The 23,002-nt window shown below is 59.7% G+C and overlaps 2 protein-coding genes across 3 annotated transcripts; one reads left to right on the top strand and one right to left on the bottom strand.

The window, feature by feature from the left end:
- Positions 1–972: 972 nt before the first annotated feature.
- KLF1 (KLF transcription factor 1) lies at positions 973–5,098 on the bottom strand. Its single transcript, XM_054012733.1, has 3 exons — positions 4,886–5,098; positions 2,657–3,455; positions 973–2,011 (listed from the first exon to the last, which is right to left on the bottom strand). Exons 1-3 carry the CDS (start codon positions 4,970–4,972, stop codon positions 1,836–1,838), a joined length of 1,062 nt encoding a protein of 353 aa, XP_053868708.1. The 5' UTR covers positions 4,973–5,098; the 3' UTR covers positions 973–1,835.
- A 6,092-nt stretch (positions 5,099–11,190) lies between these two features.
- On the top strand, positions 11,191–21,763 carry GCDH (glutaryl-CoA dehydrogenase). 2 transcript variants are annotated; one of them, XM_054012731.1, is made up of 12 exons: positions 11,191–11,290; positions 12,053–12,167; positions 12,537–12,572; positions 13,100–13,243; positions 13,829–13,891; positions 14,718–14,888; positions 16,023–16,152; positions 16,612–16,828; positions 17,683–17,786; positions 18,586–18,711; positions 19,932–20,092; positions 20,711–21,763. In XM_054012731.1, the coding sequence occupies exons 2-12, from the start codon at positions 12,065–12,067 to the stop codon at positions 20,782–20,784; spliced, it is 1,329 nt and encodes a 442-aa protein (XP_053868706.1). In that variant the 5' UTR covers positions 11,191–11,290; positions 12,053–12,064; the 3' UTR covers positions 20,785–21,763. The 2 variants fall into 2 exon arrangements, with proteins under 2 accessions (XP_053868706.1, XP_053868707.1); XM_054012732.1 differs by lacking the exon at positions 11,191–11,290 and adding an exon at positions 11,404–11,933.
- The last annotated feature ends 1,239 nt before the right edge of the window (positions 21,764–23,002 follow it).

Below are 23,002 nucleotides of genomic sequence, written 5' to 3'. Positions count from 1 at the left end.
TGCATTACGGTAGCAGCCAGGGGTCCCGAGCTCACCCCAGGACCCCATTGTGCCGGGCGTGGTACATGATTTATTAGGTGCATTACGGTAGCTCCCAGGGGCCCCGATCTCAGCCCAGGACCCCTTGTGCACCCAGCCTCCCAGGCGCTGCCCCCATGCAGCCATTAAACAAAATTCAGTCGTATTCACTAGGCTCTGGGAGGCTGCCTGGCCAGGGCCCCCTAGCAGGAGCCAGGACTCCTGGGTTCTCCTCCCCACTCTGCCACAGACCTGCTCTCTGAGTGGGGCAAGTCCCTTTCACATTCGGAAACACGGGGTGGGAGGGGAAACTGAGGCAATGTAGAGCAGGAGCTGTTCCTCACTGTGCAGCACCCAGCCTGACAGAGACCCCAACCTGGGTAAGCACTTCTGTGACACTTGGGCAGAGTCTCCCCCTGCAGCTGTTACTTTTCAATCCACCAGGACACACTTTCAAAGAGCCAGGGGAGAAATAACTTCATTTCAACCCTCTCCTGGGTTAGAGGTTCAAACACACTGGGATGTGGAGTCTGCATGGAAGACACAGCAAGGGGAATCCCCATTCACTGATAGCAGTATAGGGCATATGAGACACACTAGGCAGGGGGAGAAACACACTGAACAGAAACAGAATCTGGGCACAGGCATCTGAATTACAGAACTGATGGCTGGAGAGAGAAGAACTGGGTCCCCGAAGCTGCAAAGACTCACTCACGGCGTAAATTTATTCCTTCAAAGAGTCCCACAACGTGTATATGCAGAGCTGGGAGGTCTGGCTGCTACCCCTGTGAGATGAGGCCAGGGCCAGCAGCTGTTCTGAATGGAGCCAGTTCATTCAGAGAATTCCTCACCCCCGCCCCCCACTGCTTCTCCTCACCCATCTCCCGTGGGCCAGGCCCAATCCCCACCCCTGCCCCGAGGGAGGGATTATAACAGTTTAGCCTCTGCAGTGGGGCAGGAGGCTCATAGGAATGGGCCTGAGACCCACAAACTCATTTCATGGAGCTGGAAATTACATCTGGTTCTTTAATGATCAAAGTAAGTCAGAGGCGGCGCCCCCGAGCAGGGAAAGGCCTCATGGCCCAGTCCCCACCCCCGAGCCAGCCAGTTCCCTGCCCCAGGGCCAGAGCAAAGCCAGCGCCCCCTACGGGGGAAAGAGGCTGGACTCCCACCTCTTGCAGTTTATAAAGCCTGAGTTGCTTAAAGGGCTCATTGCCACTATGGGGCACCTGCAAGAGGGGACCCCCTAGGGGTGGGGTTTTAAGGAGGGATCTCCAGAGGGTCGGGTTCTAGGTGCCCCTAGAGCAGGCAGGTTGGGTTCTAGGCATTGCTCATGAGAGGCCAGGTTCTGAGGGGGGTGAGTTGCAGGTACCATCAGGCAGGACAGATCCCTGAGGGAGGGGTTCTAGGCACCCCCAGGAGGGGAGGGGTTCCCCACTGCAAGGAAGCAGCTGGCACTGGACAAAGAAGTGGGGGGGCTGCTGAAGTGGGGAGATCCAGGATCAACCAATCTCCCCCCAACACACACAATGGATCAGCACAATACCTCCCTCAAGCTGAGTTTGTACATCCCCTGCCCCCCCCAACCGGGGAACTACCAGCCCCCAAATCACCCTGGTGCCCTCAGAGGGGGGGGGCAGACAACCCCCCAGGTCCATTCCCCCAGGAGAAGCCTTAACCCCCCCACACCCCAATTCTGCTGCTGGCCAGTGCCCCTCTGGCCCTGAGCATCCGTGGCAGTCACAGGCCCGTGCCCGGGGCTACGCTGGTGGCGCGGCCGCTCCAGTCCGTGGTGCAGGCAGAGCTGGGCGCAGTCACTACATGTGTCTCTTCATGTGCAGGGCCAGGTGGTCGGAGCGGGAGAAGGCACGCTGGCACAGCTGGCACTGGAACGGGCGCTGCCCCGTGTGCTTGCGGTAGTGGCGCGTCAGCTCGTCCGAGCGGGCGAACTTCCAGCCGCAGCCCTCCCAGGTGCAGTGATATGGCTTCTCGCCTGCCGGGAAGGGAGGGAACGTCACCTCAGGCCAGCTCGCCCACCTGAGCCCAGGCAGCCACCTCTGGGGTGGAGCCCGACGACTGGTTATACAGGGATCCAGCACTGAGATGCAGCCACCTCTGGGGTGGAGCGCAGGGGCTGTTTAGCAGCCACACAGTAATCCCATCAAACATTTAGGACAGGAAGTGACGGCCCCTGTACCTACTGCGGGGGAAGTGCAGGGAGGCAGAACGAAAGCCCCTGCCTCAGGGCCTGGTCAGGATGCAGGGACCAGAGCCTCAGGCGTTTTCCACAACCCGAAAGGGACAGGACATTTCCCGTCTCAGAGAGCCAGCACCTCCTGCATCAGGAGGCCCCCCCCCCACATCCCGGCACCCCCCCAATACAGTGTCCCCCCCAGAGACCTCCCCACAGCCCCCCCCCCCGAGTCCCCCCTGCTCCAAGCAGCCCCCTCCAAGTCCTCCCCACAGCAGCCCCAAACCTCTACACTCCCCACAGCATCCCCTGATCCCCCCACCCTGCAACACCCCCATCCAAGCCCCTGCCCCATGCCACCCCCTAAGATCAGCCCCCCCAGTGCCACACTGGAGCCAGCACAGGCTGTGCAGTCAGAGCCCCCCTCTCCCCCCCCCCCCCACACACCTGTGTGGGTGCGGAGATGGGCCTTGAGGTGGGAGCTCTTAGTGTAGGTCTTGCCGCAGCTGGGGTGGCTGCAGGTGTGGCTGGTGGGGCGCTTGTGGCCCCAGCCCTTGCGGCTCCTCTTGGGCTTGGCTGGGAGCTCCCCGGGCGGCGGGACGGGCGGTGCCAGGAGGCCGAGGTAGCCCGCGGGCGCCAGGGAGGGCAGAGTTGGGCTGCCCCGGTACAGCTGGACCCGGGCTTGGTACTGGCTGTGACAGAAGGCCTGGTAGCCGCCCCCCAGGCCGTAGGGGGGCGGCTGCGGCAGCTGGCAGTAGGGGGCACCCCGGGCCAGCAGGGTGGGGGCCAGCGGGGCGTAGCCTCCGTACGTCAGCTGGTAGCCATGCCGCAGGGCCACGGGCTGGGGCTCCCCGTACCCGCCGGGGGGCGGGGCCTCACAGTCTAGCCTGGAGGGATACGCCAGCAGATGCCCCGCAAAGGTGCCCGCTCCCCCCTTTCCCAGGGGCTCGTTCCCTGACAGGAGCTCAGCTACCAGGCTGGTGGGGCCCGGGAGCCCAGCCCCCGATGGGTACCCGCCCGGGCTCTGCCCCTTGTAGGCCTCCGGCTGGCACAGCCCGGGCCCCGCCTCGAACCCCCCGCCTGGGCCGGGGCCACCGGCCTCTGTGCTGGGGAAGTTGCTGAGCAGGAAGTCCAGGTCCCAGCAGGAGTCCTCAGCCTCTTGTTTGAGCTGCGGGGAGCTGTGGGGCTGGGGCAGGTCCGTGGGGCCGGGCGCTGGGGGGTCCAGGGCTTCTTCCACCTTCCACCACTAGAAAGGAAACCAACAGGCTCCATCAGGCCAGAGGAGACACTGGGAGAAGGGACTAGTGGTTAGAGCCAGGACTCTGGTTCCATCCCTCGCTCTGGGAGGGGAGCGGGGGCTAGTGGTTACAGCAGGGGGCTGGGAGCCAGGACTCCTGGGTTCTAACCTCAGCTCGTACACTAAGCACGTCTTGCCCCTTTTCCAGCTAGGTTTTGTTTTACTGAGTGAAATTCCAGAGACCAACCGGCCACAAACCTCCCCCGAGCCCAGCCCAGCCTGTGGGGCCCATGGGACCGGCTCCAACGCTGTGCCGTGCTGGGACCCAGAGATAAGAGAACCGGTTATCAGGACCCCGCAGCAGCTCCTGGCGGAGCGGGGGGACGGGGCCGTGCCGGCTGCCCAGAGGGGAGAGCGCCCCGGGATGGGGCTCGCAGACAGGATGTTGAAGGAGAGGTGGGGCCCCCCTCCGGGGACAGACATTCATCACGCAAGTGAAGTGAGTTTGGCTGCTCTCAGCCCAGGCCCTCTCCAGGCTCAATAAAAAGCCCCGATCAGAGGCTCAGCTGACGCTCAGTGATTAGACAGGGCTGGGCGAGCAGGGGCTGCGGGTCGGGAGTGAGGGGCACCGGCAGAGCTGGGGGGGCGGGATCCCAGGGCTGGGCTAGCAGGGGGCTGCGGGTCGGGAGTGAGGGGCACCGGCAGAGCTGGGGGGAGCCCAGGGCTGGGCTAGCAGGGGGCTGCGGGTCGGGAGTGAGGGGCACCGGCAGAACTGTTGGGAGAGCCCCGGGCTAGGATAGTGGGGGACACTGCAGGGATGGAGGGGCACCATTCACTGGAAGCTCCTTTAAGGTGAACCCTGGGATTCCACCCCCCAAACTAGGAATGGAACCCAGGCGTCCTGCCCCACAGCCCCATGCGCGATGGCTTAGCAGGACCCACCACTCAGTGAAACCTCCCCCTAGGGAAGAGGCTGCCCACCTCCTCTTCCGACTGCAGACAGGAGGCACCTGGTCGCTGGTCTTACCCCAGGGCACTCGGGGGCTCGGAACAGGATTTGCTTTGCCCGTGCAATTCAGCAGAGTTGCGATGAGGTTGGACGGGGGGGGGGAGGGGGGGGAGGAACAGTCCTCTTCCCCCCCCATCACTTCCCTGCCTAGACCAACAGAGCTCCCAAACCTTCCTGCCCCCCAAAAACACAGAGCCTAGAAATGCAGCCACCTCTGGGGAGCAGCACAGCTACAGCTTCACACCAGAGAGGAGGGAGAAAAGTGACCCCCCCACACACACACACACACACCCACACCCTGCTGCGGGCAGCCCGGGCACCCACCCAGCCAGTAAAGCGGCGACAAGTTCCACCCCTTGGAGCAAATCCATCGAGGGCCAGAGGTCAGGGGCAGCTCCTACCCCCCAATTCCGCCCCAGTCCCCCTTTACCTTGAGGATCTCCGACTGCTTCTCCTGGAAGTGGCAGAAGCCAGCCAGGCTGCTGATGGAGGGCAAGACGGCGTCGGCAAAGGCCATGGCCAGCCGGGCCCCAGCTCAGAGCCAGGCTGGGGGGGAATCAGAGCCCAAGGGCTGGTGGGGGGGAAACAACCCCCTGCCCCCTCACGTGCTCCTCTCACCTCCACCCCCCCAGCTGCTGGCTGCCTCGAGACACCCTCTGAGCAGAGCTTCCCCCACCTTCAAACGCTACATTTCCCTCTTTCCCGCCCCCCTCTCATTGGCTAGCCAAGGTGATAAGGGGAACCTCTAGGCCAATCAGAAGGAGGGGTGTGGCCCACGGGGGGGGGGGGGGCTAGCTGGGGACTTGGTTAATTTCACTCGAAGTGTGTGTGGAGGGGGGGTCCCAGGTAGTTCAGGGCTGGGAAATTATCTCATGCCCCCACCCCACCGGGGATCTCAAAGCGGCTGCAGATTCTGCCCCCCTCAGGGGCAGATTTATAAAGGGGCAGAGCCCCCCACCCACCCCCATTGGCAGCAACCCAGGGCTTGGCACCTGCTAGACTCAGCCCCCAGGTGCCTCTCGTGAGGCCCATCAGTAGCCGGGGCTGCTGCCCATTGAGGGATGATTGATGCTATTTGGTAGCCCTCTCCCGCTGGGGGGCCGCTGGATGCTGCCAGAGAGTCAGGACACCCACCAGCTCTGGGAGGGGAGTGGGGCCTAGTGGTTAGAGCAGGGGGGCTGGGAGCCAGGACTCCTGGGTTCTGTCCCCAGCTCTGGGAGAGGAGTGGGGCCTAGTGGTTAGAGCAGGGGGGCTGGGAGCCAGGACTCCTGGGTTCTATCCCCAGCTCTGGGAGGGGAGTGGGGTCTAGTGGTTAGAGCAGGGGGCTGGGAGTCAGAGTTCGTACATACTATTCCCGCCACTCACCTGCTGGGTGACTTTGGCCAAATCACACACACGTGCCCCGCCTTCGTGCCTCAGTTTCACCCCCTGTGAAATGGGGGTACTGCTACAGGCGCAGCGACCAGAGCAGCGTGGAAGGTTCGTGGTTGACTGGTCGGAGGCGAGGGGCCTCCCCCACCACAGCACCGGGCCGGGGCCTCCAGGTGGGAAGGAGGGTTTATGAATCACAGGAGGTGCCACCTAAATACAAATCATTGTCATGCCCCCAGACAGGTTCTAGTGGGTGAAACAAGGCCCAGAACAGGTCACCCAGTAGAGCTGGGGAGAGAACCCAGGAGTCCTGGCGCCCAGCTCCCCTGCTCTAACCACTAGCCCCCACTCCCCTCCCAGAGCTGGGGAGAGAACCAGGAGTCCCGTCACTCTCTGTCCCCCTAACCCTGCCTTTCCTGGATTTTTATACCACACTATTTTCTCTCTTCCGGCCTCAGCCCCTTTCGAATTTCATCAAAGGAAACAAGGAACCAGAAATGCTGAGAATTTCCTGAGAAACAAAACAAGATTCAGGGAACCCCACCCTCCTGACCCCAACCGAGGGAGGGAGTACAGTCTAGTGGTTAGAGCAGGGGGCTGGGAGCCAGGACTCCTGGATTCTCTCCCCAGCTCTGGGTGGGGAGTGGGGTCTAGTGGTTAGAGCAGGGGGGCTGGGAGCCAGGACTCCTGGGTTCTCTCCCCAGCTCTGAGTGGGGAGTGGGGTCTAGTGGTTAGAGCAGGGGGGCTGGGAGCCAGGACTCCTGGGTTCTCTCCCCAGCTCTGGGTGGGGAGTGGGGTCTAGTGGTTAGAGCAGGGGGGCTGGGAGCCAGGACTCCTGGGTTCTCTCCCCAGCTCTGGGGGGAGTGGGGTCTAGTGGTTAGAGCAGGGGGTGCAGGGAGCCAGGACTCCTGGGTTCTCTCCCCAGCTCTGGGTGGGGAGTGGGGTCTAGTGATTAGAGCAGGGGGGCAGGGAGTCAGGACTCCTGGGTTCTGATCCTGACTGACTGAAGCAGCTGTTTACTCTCTTATTCCCTGGTGGCTCCGTCTCCCCCTGATTCCCATTGCCCCCCCCGACCCCCTAAGTCGGGCCTTCCCTGCAGAGACAACCCCCCTTTCCCCAAACCTGGCCCGCTGCTTTCGGGGAAGCGCGCGGACGTAGATCACCATCCACATGGGCTTTATCGGCCTGCCCCAGCGCGGCCCAGCCGCCTGCCCCAGCTCTGATACCGGGACAAAGCTGGAGATAAACCCCCCGGATCTGCTCCAGTTCCAGCAGCGGGGAACTTTCCAGCTGAGACACGGGGGATCAGTCCCCGGTGGGCACGGGAGCGAAGGCAGGGCTAGAACGGGGCTGCAGGTCGGACTGAGGGGCACCAAAGAGCTGGGATGGGGCCCAGGGCTGGAATAATCAAGCGGGGGGGGGGAATTGGGTCAGCTTCACGTCCCCAAATCCTGGGTCTGAGGCCGGGGACGCCTTGGCCTCTGGGAGTTTGGCGATGGGTTTTGACCCGCCGGGCGCTGGGGGAACAACATACCCGATTCCCACCTCAGTGGGGAGCCTCCCCCGGGGGTCCCCTCTGCCTACCCCCAGCCTCACTCTCACCCCTGATCCCAGAAGCCATTGAATCTCTCCCCCTGCCCCACTGGGCACAGAGAAGGGGGCAGATGAGTGTTTCCCTCGCTCCCTCCCAGCCCAGCAGCCACGGCCTGACGCCTGCGTGAGACGAGCTCGCCAGGCCTCAGCCCAGTCGGTTCTAGTCCCCCGCCACGGCGCCTGCAGCCTCCCAAGAGGTCTGGGGGGATCCCAGCCCCAGGGCAATGGCTGCACAGAGGTGGGGAGCCGGGATCAGGTTCCCCCCCCTTAGCTGCTCTGATCCCCCCCAGCAGCTCCCCCAGGTCCTGGGGCTGATGGCCGTTAGGGGCTGCTGGGCGCTAATCTGCAGCTCCAGTCGCACCAGGCCATGTGTGAGCCCTGATTAGCACGGGGGGGAGGGGAAGGGGGGCTGTGAGATCAGAGCCCTGCCAGGAGCTCTGAGCGCTCGAGGGGCCGCCAGGGACCTGCCTCGCACCCACCCGACCCCGACCCCGACCCCACGCTGGGGAAAGGGTCGGGATCCTTATCCCCATGATGCAGAGCGGGAAACCGAACCTGAGCTCTCCCAGCGAGTCAGGACAGAGCCAGGAATAGAACCCAGGAGTCCTGACTCCCACTCCCCTGTTCTGGGCTAGCAGGGGGCTGCATATTGGGACTGAGGGACAGTGGCAGATCTGAGCGGGAGAGCCTGGGGGGGATAACAGGGGGCTGCGAGTCCAGAGTGAGGGACACTGGCAGAGCTGGGGGAGCCCAGGGCTGGGCTGGCAGGGGACTGTGGGTCGGGAGCGAGGGGCACCGGCAGGGCTGCGAGGGTGACGGGATCCCAGGGCTGGGCTAGCAGGGGGCTGCGGGTCGGGAGTGAGGGGCACCGGCAGAGCTGGGGGGGTGACGGGATCCCAGGGCTGGGCTATCAGGGGTTGCGGGTCGGGAGTGAGGGGCACCGGCAGGGCTGTGCCCCCTGCACACACAGGCCCTGCCAGGGGCCAGGCGGGTAGAAAAGGGGAAGTGATTCTTTCCCCAAATCCGGCCGGTTGTGGCTCCTCTGGCCCATGTCCCTGCTGCCGCAACGAGCCATGTGACAGCCGCACCCCCGCCCAGGGCATGACCCCTGCCAGGCACAGACCACGCGGCAGGCGGGAGGTGCCAGTCCCTCGGGGTGGCACTGCCTCTGGCCCTTTGCCTTTGGGATGCCCCCACCGTGAGGGGTGCTGTGGCAGGGAGAGCTCCCCCCCATACAGCCCCCCAACAGATCTCCCCGTGCCTCATAGGGACCCAGCTCCCCTCCGACCTCACCCCCACTCCCAGAGAGATATTGGTGGCAGTAGTGGGGTCCCCCATACTTCCCTATGCAGCCAGGCTGTGTCTGCTTGGGAGACAATCCCTTGCCTCTCCCCTCCTGCGCCAAGCAGGGGCCACCAGAGCTGTGGGGCTCAGAGTCAACACCTCACTGAGTTGCCACAGGGCAGTTCCCCCTGCTGAGGCTCAGGCTCTCATCTGACTCAGGCAGCATCTCTGGGTTCAAGAGCCTTCTCCACTGCATGCAGCTCCCGCCTCCCTGTACCTCTCTGCATTAGAGCTCAGCTGGACCCCCCCCTCAAAGCCCCCCCTCTCTGAGGGAAGGGGCAACCCTTCGCATGGGCCTTTGAGCAGGCAAACTGGATTCTGTTGGGTTTAGAAATTCTGTGCAAGAAAGAGTTAAAGGGTCTTTTAAAAAGTGGGTGGGAAGATTGGCAGGGTGGTGGCTTGGCTTAGCGGCCAGGCTTCGGCCTAGACTGGGACACCTGGGTTCTATTCCCAGCTCTGCCCCCGATGTGCTTCATGATGCTGAGCCAGTCCCTTCCCCCCAACGGTGCCTCAGTTTCCCCTCCCACCTTCTGTATATTTAGCCTGTGAGCTCTTTGGGGCAAGGACTGTCGCTCATTCTGTGTCTGTGCCCGGCACAAGGGGGCCCCGATCTCAGTCAGGGTCTGTGTAGAGCCTGGTACAATGGGGCTGGTTGCAGATGTGCCCATTTCACAGAGAGTAAATAAACAAGGAGAGAGTTGGGCTGGTTTAGGGCACGACCTGCCCGGGCCGTGACCTCCCAGGCTGGTGGCATATGTCACGGGGACCTTTTCACCTCCCTTATCAGGCTGTTTGCGTCGTCTGCCCATCCTCCCCGCCCCCCCCCCAGCAATTTGGGGAAGTGGGGCCTGTGCTCTTTCCACATTCCAACCGCAAGAGTTTTTCTGAGAAACGCCCCCTTGCCCCCGTGCTCAGGGGCAGAGACCCAGGGCCGCTCCCCTCCCACTTGGGGCTTCCACTGCCAAATGCCTTCCCTGCGCTCCCAGGAGAGAGATTGGTGTCATCTCCCTGGGGAAACTGAGGCACAGAGTGGGCAAGTCACTTGCCCAAGGTCACCCAGTGAGTCAGTGGCAAAGGTGGGAACCCAGGAGTCCAGGACACTCAGCCCCCCCCCCCTCCCCGGTGTAATCACTAGACCCCTCTCCCCTCCTCTAACTCCCAGGTCCCTTCCTCAAGGTGCCTTCTCACAGCTGTCTGGGGTGGGGGGAGCCCAGGGCTAGGCTGGCAGGGGCTGCGGGTCGGGAGTGAGGGGCACCAGTAGAGCTCGGGGAGAGGCGTTGTCTGGGGGTGGTGTGTGTGTGTGTGTGTGTGCCACCCCTGCTCTCCCTGTAGGATGGGGGCGGGCTTTCAGAGCCCGGGGAGGGGGCGAGGGTTAGAAGCATCAATGGGCCCCCACCCGTTGGACGCAGGGTCCCAGTGGTCCAGATGCCCCGGGCTAGACTCTGCAGCTGGTGGGGGGGGGGGGGGGTGTTCGCATCTCCAGCCAATCACAGCCCCCACCTGCTCTGGGGGGCGGAGCTTGGAGGGACATTTACTCTTGATCCCCCCAATACACTTTATCCGCGTGCGGTTCACGTCGGAAGCGGGGGCGGGGCTGTTTCTGCACCACGTGCTCCTCCCCCCCCACACACACGTGGCTGTATCATTTTTCGTGTTGCTCAAGCTCCTTCGCACGCCTCCTCTCGGTGGCCAATCACGGAGGGATAAATCAACCGCGCCCCCCCCCCCGTGAAAGGCGGGGTGCCGCTCCCTCCCTCTTCCCCCCTCGCCTTTGATAATTTCTCCCACTGTTTTTTTAACCCCCAAATCTCCCCACCCCCGGCGCAGCCCAGCTCCAGGCAGAGACGCAGAAGGATCCAGTTGTTGCAGGAACAGTTGGCAGCCCAAAGATGCTACATGCAGATGTTGCAAACAAATGTAGTGTGCATCTTAATGAGGCAAGCGGCCTTTGCAAGCGGGCAGTTACCGTAGGCAGAGGCGGCCGGCATGCGCCTGTTGCATGCATGCACAACCCCTCTCCCCCGAGTCTGCGTGCAAACGCTGCATGCACCCAGGGGTGCTGCAGGCCGAGGTGGCCATCATGCACCTGTTGCATGCATGCATGCTTTCTCCCCTGTTTGTGTAGGCAAATGCTGCACGTGGGCGTTGCGTGCACCATGAGGTTGCATGCGTGCAGTTTTTGCAGACCAATGTGGCCGGCATGCGCCTGTGGCGGGCGTGCAGATGATTCACCCACGTGTAGCTGCAAGCAGAAGTGGCGCCACACAGGGGTTGCATGCAGCATGCACCGGAGTGTCCAGTGCAGCACGTGCGAGCTCGCATGATGCGGTCTGTTACAGGCAATATGTGCCCGGCCTGCCGCCCGCTGCGGCCTCGCTGCTGAGCCAGGGGGACACCAAGGGGTTAATCTCGCTCGCTTCCGCCACACTCAAGATGTCGCGTCGCCCCGCCCCCTTCCTGCTGACGTCACGCCAAAGGGCTCCCTGGTTGCCCTTTGGTCAGTTTCAGAACCGCCCCTTCCCCCCAGGTGAGTCGCTCTGTGCTGGGGGGGTCAGTCTCTTTGATCAGCCCCGCCTCCCAGCCCGGGTGCAGGTGGCAGGGGCAGCCTGGGGGAGGGGGGGCTCTCTGGGGGGGTTGCTTAGCTCAGCTCCCGGGTCCCATTTGCTGAGGCCTCCGTGGTACCTTGAGCTCGGTCTGGCCCCCCCGGCTCCCGCAGCTGGGCGATGCCTGGCCCTCTCCCCCCCAGCAGCTAAAGCAAAGGGGCTGGCAGCCACGGGGTTAATGCACAGGTTCTGCGCCCCCCCCCCCCCCCGGGGGGCTTGTAACCTAACGAAGGCCCCGATCCTGGCGCTGGGTCCATTAGCAGAGCCCCCACCCCGAATCCGTGGGGAGCTGCACTGGGAGGAGAGTCAGAGCCAAGAACAGAACCCAGGAGTCCTGGCTTCCAGCCCCCCGCCCTAACCACTAGACCCCACTCCCCACCCAGAGGTGGGGCTCGGCTCAGAGATCCAGTGTGGATTGTGTGTCTGGGCCATCCCTGCCCCTTAACATAGCAACAAGCGGTGCTGTGGGTCCCGTCCACACACCAGAACCCATGGGAGGGACCCGGCTGCAACACAGCTGCCCCGTCCTGCCTTGTCGTGGAGACCGCACCATGTTACAACGTTCAGGTGATACAGGCTTACACGATCAGTGGGACCCGTCTACACCCTGCATTGTGACTGTGATTTATCAGTGTGTCTGGCTGTCACCCCTAAGCAGCCCCTCTCCCGTTTCCCTTCCCGACTAGAAGCAAACCCAGATGGCTCTGAGACTCATGGCGACCAGGCTGCTGAGATGCTGCAGCTGCCGCGTGGCGGGGGTCGGCGCCATCCGGCCCCAGGGCACCATAGCGGCACAGAAGGGTGAGTAGGGGCGGGAACAGCCTCTGGCAGCACCCCCGAGCCAGACCCCCTACATGTTGATATTTTTTTAAAGAGATGGGGGGGGGGGCTGGAGCTATGGGGGAAGTATGTGCCCCCACCACCATGGACCCACTGGTGTCACAAGTCCCCCATCCATGGAGGATCTGAGTCTGTCACAGCCCCACCTCCCCATCCCTGGCTTTTTAGCTCGGCAGGGCTAAGAAGCTGGCACGGGTAATGGGGTGCCCAGAAGGGGCTGCCTCCAGCGTGGCACGGGGTAGAGATTTGATCCAGTGATTCCTGCTTTGCGTCCTCAGCGGAGCAGGGATAAAATAACACACCTGCCCGGCTTCTTGTCTGCTTTTCCAGAAAAAGAAACGAAGGCCCGAGAGAAGCCCGTGAAAGGTAACCGCCAGCCCCCCCAGCTCCTATTGGAAAGGACTTTTTTACCCTGGGACAGCCACCGAAACTGGAGAACAGGGTCCGAGCGGCTCTACGAATCCATCAGTAGCAGAAAGTGAAACAGCCAGAGGGCAGCGCTTGGGTTTTTTGACAGTGCCTGTAAATCAGGGGTTTAAAAGCATTGGTTTGAACTAGGTGTATTATTAATTTGATTCCTGTAAAGGCTGGGCAGGGATCGGCTTTAGTGAATGGCTTCCATCCCATGCCCAACTGCTGATGCCTCTCAATTCTGACCCGCCGCCCTGCTATTCCAGCCCTGGGCTCCCCCGCCCCACAGCCAATACCCGTCACACTTTACTTTGGGGAATAATGTTCCCATTTGTGATCTGCCTCCAGAGGGAGGGAGGTTGGGTTGAGAAGATGAGGTACCTGGCTTGTCATTTCCCCTCTCCCTGCGCGGGTAGGGGTAGGGGTAGGGGCTGGGTCTGAAGCTGTTAGGTGTGCATCCAGCTCTGACTGTCTTCCTCCAGCCCCGGGAGCCCAGTTTGACTGGCGAGATCCCCTGCAGCTGGAGAGGCAGCTAACCCAGGAGGAGCTCATGATCCGGGATTCCTTCCGCACCTACTGCCAGGAGAAGTTGATGCCACGAATTGTCATGGCCAACCGGAATGAAGGTGCCTGAAGCCGGCGCCGGGGATAGAACCCGTGCCTCTGCCCCTGGAAGCTCTTTAGGGTTTAGATGCTGACGGCAACCGCTAGCACCGGGAGCCGTCCGATTGCGTCCAGTCTGTGGCAGCGGTACCCAGACCCGCCCGGCCCAGAGATCCACGTGCCATGGCACCGTGCCATGGCTGCATGCAAACCAGAGGTGCTTGGGGGTGATTTACAGATCCAGATGCCGCCCGTTGTTCTCCCAACTGTTCTGCTCTTTTAAATTCCGTGGCCCCAGGGGATCCGAGATCAGAATCCGGCCCTGACCCCGTTGTAGACAGGGAGTGACTCCAGATTTACCCAGGGCTCACAGAGATCGGAACCTGCCTGTATTTCTGTAGCCTCCTTCAGGGCCCAGTGGATGCCTGAATTAAATGCATTTGGGGGAGGGAACTGCAGATTAACCCCCCTGGTGGGGTTGCAGGGATGGGGAGAGCCAGGTGGGCTGCATGGCTGGAGCTCCCAGTCCTGAGCTGCCGGGGGGGGGCAGAGGACGGTGACTCTGCCTTTGGCACTCACAGACACGCTTCTGTGTCTCCTCTTCCCAGTCTTTCACCGGGACATCGTGTCGGAGCTGGGGGAGATGGGAGTCCTGGGCTCCACCATCAAAGGTGAGCTGGACCCAGGAGGAAGTCCCCTCCAGCCAGGGCTGGGCGGGTCACTGGCTGGGACCTGGAGTGGATCTCAGTTCAAGGACAGTGTGTGCCATGGAGGGAGAGGTTGGCACGCCACAGGGAGGGATCTCACCAGCTGACACAGGGCAGAGGGATGGGGGACACGCCCCTGAGAGCTCTCCTGAAGCAGGCTGGCTACCCCTAGGGACAGTCCCGAGAGCTGAGCAGACCTGTGCTCACCTGGGACTGTGCAGTGGCCACGTCCCCTCCTTGCCTTCATGTTCACCCCGGTCATGTCCCCTCCTGCCCTGGCCACACCCACCTCTGCCCCACCTGGGATGCCCCTGTGGCTGAGGGGGGTACAATGCCTCCTGCCCTGTGAGGGGGAGGGGTTGCACCAGTCCCGAGGCCCTTTTGCACCAGCCTGCGTGGCAGGAAGGGACCACATGGCTGTGCTGAATTGGGCCCCCCAGTATCTGGGAGCCGATTCTCCAGCGGTGGCTGTGGCATCTCTAACCCTGTGGCTTTGTGCCCGGGCAATGCAGCCCCCATGGCTCCATTTGGGAAGGCAGCAGGTGCCCATGGACTATCCCCAGCGCACACAGTGCCCCCTACTGGCATGTCTCAGCCTGGAGAGTGGATGTCGGAGCTCATCCTGTGTGGCCCCCGTCAGCCCTTGGCATATAGGGTAGCAGGTGCTGAGGGGAGCTGTTCCCCAGCTGACCCTCAGGCAGGGAGGGGGTTCCAGTCTTGACTGACCCAGGGCGGGGTTCGGACCAGTGCTGCTGCTGTGTGTCCTGTCCACGTTCTGCGCCCATCTCAGGTTATGGCTGTGCCGGAACCACCTACGTGGCCTACGGGCTGCTGGCTCGGGAGATCGAGCGAGTGGACAGCAGCTACCGTTCGGTCCTGAGCGTCCAGTCGTCCCTGGTGATGCACCCCATCAACGCCTACGGGACGGAGCAGCAGAAGCAGAAATTCCTGCCCCGTCTGGGTGAGCGAAAGGCGCAGGTGGGGGCTCTCACTGGCTAGGAGCGGAAGCGTGGATCCACCTGGGAGGCTGCTGGCTCCAGTGCTGGTAGACATCCCCCGTAGCTGGTCCCCTACTGTCTGGCCAGCTGGCAGAGCAGAGAGGATGCTGGGATGGTTCTTTCCCACAATGCTCTCTGCTGGGGTAACGTGGAAGGAGCGGGGGTTGGCTGGAGGGGGAAGGACTTGCCCCCTTTCCCCCCCATGGAGGCGGGCTGCTGGGAGAGGGGTGGGCACCCAGGAGGCTGGGCCCTCAGTGCACAGGGTGGGGAAGGTCTGCTGGGGTGGGAATACAGGGAGTGGGGTGACAGGGGAGTGGGGTGGCACTGGGGGCGAAGGAGCCATGAGGAGAATGTCGGGGGAGGGAGGATGCAGAAGTTGGGGGCAGGGCAGGTGTTGGGGCCAGGGGATGTGAGAGCCATAGGGGGAGGGGTGGCAACTGTGGGATTGGGTATCGCCTCGGGGGTGGGAACCATGGGGATGGTGTTGGGGGCAGAATGTGGGAACTGGGGGAAGGAGAGAGGGCTTCAGTGGGGTGGGCAGTGTGAGAACCAGGGGGAGGGTGTTGGGATGAGTAGGGGCTTGGGAACTGGGGGGAACCTAGGAGAAAAGTGGTTGGGGGCAGTGTCTGGTGGATGAGGGGCAGTGCAGGAGCTGGGGCAGGTCGTTCGGGGCTGGGATGAGAGGCGGGGTGGGAATTGATGGGGGGGGAAGGTGGTGCAGGAACCTGGTGGGAGGGAGGCAAGACAGGTGGGAATTGGTGAAGGGAGGGGTTGGTGCAGGACTTGGGACGGGATGCAGATGGGAATTGGAGGGGGGGGTGCAGGACCTGGGGTGAGGGAGTGAGAATTGGAGGGGGGGGTACAGGACCTGGGTGAGGAGTAGGAGTGGGGTGGTGGTGGGAATTGAGGGGGGGTGCAGGACCTGGGGTGAGAATTGAGGGGGGGGGTGCAGGACCAAGGGGGTGCGGGAATTGAGGGGGGGTGCAGGACCTGGGGTGGGGAGGGGTTCAGGACTGGGGGGGTGCAGGACCTGGGCTTAGGGTCGGGGCAGAGGGGCCGCGGCTCCAGCCCAAGCCCACTGGCTTCGCTGTCCTCAGCCACAGGGGAGCTCCTGGGCTGCTTCGGGCTGACGGAGCCCAACCACGGCAGCGACCCCGGGGGCATGGAGACCAGGGCTCGCTACCACCCGGCCAGCAAGACCTACACGCTCAACGGCTCCAAGACCTGGTGAGACAGAGCCAGGGCAGCCCGGCTGCTAGCCCTGCCCATGGCTCTCAGCAGCCACCCACACTCCAGGCCCTTGGTCTCACTGCCACCCTGCCCTGAGCCGGGCAAGCCCCCCCCCCCCCCCAACTGCTGCACCCCGATAATCTCAGCCCTGCCCTCTTGCTCCCCTGGCTAAGCCAATCCTGGGCCTCTCCAGGGAGAGGTGCTGGGAGCCAGGACTCCTGGGTTCTATCCCCAGCTCTGGGAGAGAGGTGGAGTCCAGTGGTTGGAGCGGGGTGGGGTGGGGCTGGGAGCTAGGACTCCTGGGTTCCATCCCTGGCTCTGCTACTGAGTTTCTGGGGTGTTTCACATCTCCCCTCTGTGGCTCGTTTTCCCTGTTTGGATGGTACCGTCCTGCTTCCTTTGTGGGGGGAGCTCTGGGAGTCTCCGAGATGAGCTGGGTCTCGCGTCTCCTCCCAGGATCACCAACTCCCCCCTGGCGGATCTCTGCGTGGTGTGGGCCGTGTGCGAGGACGGGAGGATCCGGGGCTTCCTCCTAGAGAAGGGGATGAAAGGCCTGTCGACGCCCAAGATCGAGGGCAAGTTCTCCCTGCGGGCCTCCACCACCGGCATGATCCTGATGGAGGACGTGGAGGTGCCGGAGGAGAACCTGCTGCCGCATGTCTCCGGGCTCGCGGTAAGTCTAACCTCCTCTCCCCCCAGCCGATTCTTCAGTTCCCCATGATCTCACGGCCTAAGCAGGGTTGGCTGGGGACACTGCTTGGAGGAGAGACTCCAGCTGCTGTGGGGAGGGGGGCCAGCAGGGGGTGCTTTCCCCATCGAGCCAATGCTGACTTCAGTGCGGGGGGCACTATGCTGCAAGGGAATGGCCTTTAAACGGGTGTTAATCCAGGTGTCATGGCCTGACCCTCACCTTGGCAGTTGCCTTCAGCTTCCCAAACCATAGGAAGCAATTGACTGCTGGATTCTTCTTCAAAAAGAAGAACAGGAGTACTTGTGGCACCTTAGAGACTAACAAATTTATTAGAGCATAAGCTTTTGTGGACTACAGCCCACTTCTTCGGATGAAGAAGAAGGATTCTTCTTCGTGTCCTGTCTTGGGCATGGTTGCTGTGTGGTTGATGAAAACAGCTGCTGTGCCCCGCCCCCACCCCAGAAGCAGCTGCATTTCAGCACAGCGCCAAGTGACCCTTGGATAAGTAGCTGCAGTTGTCTCTGGGGTGGAGAACAACATTTCAGCAGGGGGTGAGTGATCGCAGGTATAAAACAGCCCCCACTGTACAGGGAGCTTCCGTTGGAGAGATCAGCCGTTCCTGTGGCTTTAAAAGGTCAGTTTTGATGGATGTCAATGGGCTTGTGCTTAGAAATGTGGTCCCCAAATCCTTCTGGGCAGAGACAGACAATGGTGCGGAAGCTAGTATCCTGTTGCCCTGTTAACGCAGGGGACTGGCAGGAGCAGAGGTCAGGTGTTCCTCCTTGGCAGCATTGCCTGGAGGTTAATGATCAAGGCTCTTTCTCATGTCCTGCCAGGGTCCGTTTGGCTGTCTGAACAACGCCAGGTACGGCATTGCCTGGGGAGCGCTCGGAGCTGCTGAATTCTGCTTTGAGACAGCCAGGCAGTATGCCTTGGACAGGTAATGGCTGTGTGGGGGAGGGGGAGAACTCTTTGTCCCTGGGGTGGGTGGAAGCTCCATGTAGGTTTGGGGGATCCCTGCCTGCCTCTTTTTAAAGGCACTGAGTAATTTAGACCTCACTGCATTCATGGGAGAGTCCTTGCCAGGAGGGGAAACTGAGTGAGAGAGATTAAGTGACTTGACCAAGGTTGCACAGTGGATCAGTAGCAGAGCTGGGAATGGGACCCAGGAGTCCTGACTCCCAGCCCCCTTCCCGAACCCACTGGGGTGAATGCCAGCGGTCAGCTGTGGGAGAGCACAGTGGAGTCCAGCAGTGAAGGGCTTTCATGGGGCTCACTAGCTCTTTCCTGTCCAGTTGTGCCACCAGCCGATTACGTGCAGTATATATGAAGTGTTCTAGCTCTCGGAAGAACTTTCCGTCGTAGAGCGTCCGATGGAACTCTGCTTCGCTGGGCAGAGATCAGGGCAGATGAGAAGCAAGGATGGTGTAGTGCATAAGGCACTGAACTGTGACTTGGACAGAATCAGGGACAGAACCCAGGTGTCCCACATCCCTTCCCCTCTCTGGGCCCTGGTTTCCCCTCCCACCATGGGAGCTTGTCAGGACAGAGCCCCTCTCTCGCTCTGTCTAGGCAGTGCCCAGCACAATGGGGATTTTGGATGGGGCTTTCAGGCACTACCTAATAGACCTAGTACAATGCTCCATCCTGATTGAAGGCAGTCACCAGAGGTGGATCTGCCCCAGGAGTTTTAAGTGACTTTTGCTCCTCGGTTTCCTAACTAAGTTGTCCTCCCCTAGGATCCAGTTTGGGGTGCCGCTGGCTAGGAACCAGCTGATTCAGAAGAAGCTGGCTGATATGCTCACCGAGATCACCATTGGCTTACAAGCTTGCCTGCAGCTGGGGAGGCTAAAGGATGAAGACAAGTATGTACCTGCCTTTCTAAACCAAAAAGTTTTTCTGGGGGTTAGACTGCAAAGCTAGAAGGGGTTTGGCTGGCTCAGGGGTGGGGAATGGGATCCAGGGTCTTACCCTTCCAGGGCACACCGTCTTTGATCCAGCCCCAGGCTCGGGGGGGGGGGGGGGGGGGGGGGGGGGGGGCTGGTGGCATAAGGTGTTGTGGAATGACATAGAATCATAAAACTGGAAGGGACCTCGAGAGGTCATCTAGTCCAGTCCCCTGCACTCAAGGCAGGACTAAGTATTATCCAGACCATCCCTGATGGGTGTTTGTCCATCCTGCTCTTAAAAATACCCCATGATGGAGATTCCACAACCTCCCTAGGCATTTTATTCCAGTGCTTAACCACTCTGCCAGGAAGTTTTTCCTAATGTCCAACCTAAACCGCCCTTGCTGCAATTTAACCCATTACTTCTTGTCCTATCCTTGGAGGTTTAGAAGAACAATTTTTCTCCCTCCTGTTCGTAACAACCGTTTATGTACTTGAAAACTGTGATGTCCCCTCTGTATTCTCTTCTCCAGACTAAACAAACCCAATTTTTTCAATCTTCCCTCATAGCTCATGTTTTCTAGAACTTTAACCATTTTTTGTTGCTCTTCTCTGGACTTTTTCTCCAATTTGTCCACATCTTTCCTGAAATGTGGTGCCCAGAACTGGATGCAATACTCCAGTTGAGGCCTAATCAGCGAGGAATAGAGCGGAAGAATTACTTCTTGTGTCTTGCTTACAACACTCCTGCTAATACATCCCAGAACGATGTTTGCTTTTTTTTTTCCTGCAAGAGCATTACACTGTTGACTCATATTTAGCTTGTGATCCACTATGATCCCCAGCTCCCTTTCCGCAGTACTCCTTCCTAGGCATCATTTCCCATTTTGTAGGTGTGACATACAGGGCCTTTTCCTTCTAAGGGGCAATGGCTCCAATCCAGCCCCCAGTTCGGGCACTGCCTGGCTCATGCAGGTGGGGAAAGGGGCCCTATTCCCCTCTAGGAGCGTTGGTTCTGATCCAGCCCACATGGTTAGAGAAAAACAGGCCGTTCCCCTTTGGCCAAGCTGCTAGGTCTCCCCAGTGTGAACCGAGGCTGCTGGGTCTCAGCCTAGTGCCAACGGGACACAAACTCTGGTTCCGCCGGGGAGCTTGTCCTTCCACCCCAGTGCCCTTGATCGCTCCTGTCGCTGTAGGGCCGCCCCCGAGATGATCTCCATGCTGAAGCGGAACTCTTGCGGCAAAGCACTGGATATTGCCCGCCAGGCCCGGGACATGCTGGGGGGCAACGGCATTGCCGACGAATACCACGTCATCCGGCATGTCATGAACCTGGAGGCCGTGAATACCTATGAAGGTAAATCTCCCCATACACCTTTGTATCAAATGCCATGAAGGTTCCTGGGATTTCCCAGCTCCTTCGGGACCATGGAGGTAAGGGATACAAAGCAGGATGCTAGGGGGTGCTGTGCTTCAGGGAGCAGGGCAGGCCTCAGTAGGAGGCATTCTCCCCTCCAATCCAATGTCCCTGTGTCACGTTGGGGCTTACAGCTCCAACTGGATATGATGTTCTTCACTTCCTGCCCTGCTTTCTTGTTCGCCATTGCTGTACGCTGCTGAAACAGCTGCCATGTTCCACCCTAGAGGTGGCTGCATTTTAGTGATTTGCTTTGCTCATCGCTAATGCAGCCTTTCTTCACCTTCCGGGGGAAGCAACCCCTGCCACTGTTGGATGCATAATCTTGGATCATGCCCATCCTCTAGCATCTGATGATTTACGCCTGGTCTATACACAGGTTTTACCCCCAGATAATGGTGTTTGTCGGGGGGACGGTGACTTTCATTTACTAGTATAGTTACATGAGTACAACCACTAGTGTGGACATGACCGAAGGGGAATAAAGGTGCCTTATACTGATATGGCATATTCCCCTTCCCAGTGAGATCTTTGTTCCCATTTCTCTTCACTCCACAGGCACGCATGATATCCACGCTCTCATCCTTGGCAGAGCAATCACCGGACTTCAGTCTTTCACCGTCGGCAAATAAATCCAGTATGGAGGAGGCCTAAATCACCTTCGCAACAGCCTTACATTCACTACGGCGGAAGAATGATCGTTTTGTATAAAAAGATTTTTGGTTTTTCGTTCTCCAGATAAAAAAGTCACAAGCCAGAGGCTGCTGGTGTGATACAGAATCTGAATGTAGCTCTTCAGGCTGACGCCTTGATTCTTTCTTACTTTGCAATACGATTCGCTCCCAAATCAGCTAGTTGGTTTTCAAGCTGCAGAATCGGGGAGAAGGTCTTCTTCCGCTCTGTTTGCAGTAAAGGGTCAAGGAGACAGGCCCGGTAACGGACCGTCTTTGCCAGCATTGCATTTGTATTTTGGGGATATGGGAGAGGGTGAAATTAGCGAAACTTCTGTGAAGTGGATTGTCATGTAACAAAAGTCAGTGGATTTGTGATGTTGGATTGGCTGCTCGATGCATGGAGCTAGCTTGCTTGCTTGCTTTCTCCTTGAATGTAAATTCAGGACCAGTGTGGGAAAGGCTGCCTGTATCAACAGGGTGGAAATGCAGTCTCACTCATCAGTGGTTCATCTCTCCTTCCACTGGATGTCCAAGTTCAGCTAACTTGCTTCTCAGAATTATCTGAATGGATGCACTATTGCATGCTGGGAGAACTCTTCTCTTTACAAAGCTGTGTTGAAGCCATAAAACCTGAATCTTCACGCACAGCCAGGTCATGGGACATGTCCAACGGGCATCTGCACAATGTAGCTACTGAGCTAAACATTACCGAGGTGAAGCAATGCTGTCCACTGCACAGAGCTGGGGCTCGGAACAGGGTTAAATTCCTGGCTCTGCCACGGACCCACTGCAGGCCACTCTCTGGGCCTCAGTTTCCCCAGCTGTAAGACACATTTAGCATTCCTGTTACCAAATTTCTCTTTCACAGTATCCCACAGTTGAACCAAGCTGATCTCGTATCCCTTCTGTTACTTAGATGAATAAATTTTAAAATCTACGGTATCTTGCTTTTTCTGCTTGTAGTGGTTAGTTGTTTATGTACCCTACAGCCCGCTGCTGAACTGTGTAAAGTGGGCCATAGACTGTTAACATTCGGTGGCTGGTTTCCCTGGCCATTGCAAAACAGAAGAAAATGATCAGCAATCGGCTGCGTTCAAATTTCACATCCCTTCACTCAAAGGTAACTGTCTTGACTCGGGAAGAGTGTTGGGACCTCTCAGATTGTAGGTCTTGGGAGTGAGCGGTGAAGTCTGAGCAGGTGCAGAGTGGCTGAGCACAGACCAAGATGTTCAGTAACTCACTGTAATGCTCCCACAGTCATCAGAGCAGAAGGATTGGAAATGTGTCCCTCAGGCTGTGTATATGAGATGCAGTCATGGGAGCTCTGGGTGCCCAACTTGATTCCCGTCGGGGAACATTTTTCCAAAGACAGCAGGGCCAGATTTTTCAAGTGCTTGTACCCCACAATCGGAGCCAGATTTTTGAGAGATGTCAACGCCTGATGCCCTGAGCTCTTCTTGTGATCTGGGCCCGATGGTGGATGCTGAATTCTCTCGAAACTTCTGGCCCTCGGGCCTGACTGTTTTACCGAGGTGTTAGGCTCAAGTGCTCAGGTATGACAGTGATGGGGTGGTATAAGAACCTACGCAGAATAGCTGCCCTAGCTCTAGTGATGTGCTGGTGGTTGAGTTTTCAGTGCACGCTCCAGCCCTGCACTAGAACCAGTCTGTTCAATACCAGAATTGTACTGTAGTCTCTCTGCCAGCTGTGTCCAGCTTGCTGAACGGCTGGAGCCAAACTCCATCCTAACCGAGGCAGGTGGTTGAGCTCTTGATCCCTGGCAAATAGGTTACAAGAAAGCAAAGGTTCATACAGGCAACTGCCATGGCCTGTGACTACATGTAGCTTTTTTTCGAAGTGCTCAACACCCAACTCTTGACAATCTGGCCTGTACTGTTCATTATATGAAATAGAAATTGGACCAAGAGTTGGAGATGTGCCTGTATTAAGGGGATTAGACAGCTGAGCCATCCTTGCTCGAAAACTCTTTAACAGCCAGGGGGGTATCTCTGGATTGATCCACCTGCAACGACCCTTCACCACCACACCATTTCAGGTCCCATGACTGTGGCAAAAAGTCCCAGCTCACCTACATGTGCTAAGACAATTGGGGCTGCCCCAGGAGTTATAAAATAGCTGTGTCCAGCATTGGGAAACTGGAACAATATATAAACCG

Source organism: Malaclemys terrapin, chromosome 23, assembly GCF_027887155.1.
Source record: "Malaclemys terrapin pileata isolate rMalTer1 chromosome 23, rMalTer1.hap1, whole genome shotgun sequence".
Taxonomy (NCBI): Eukaryota; Metazoa; Chordata; order Testudines; family Emydidae; genus Malaclemys; species Malaclemys terrapin.
Note: the sequence above shows the minus strand (reverse complement) of the source record. Positions and strands in the feature narration are given on the sequence as shown.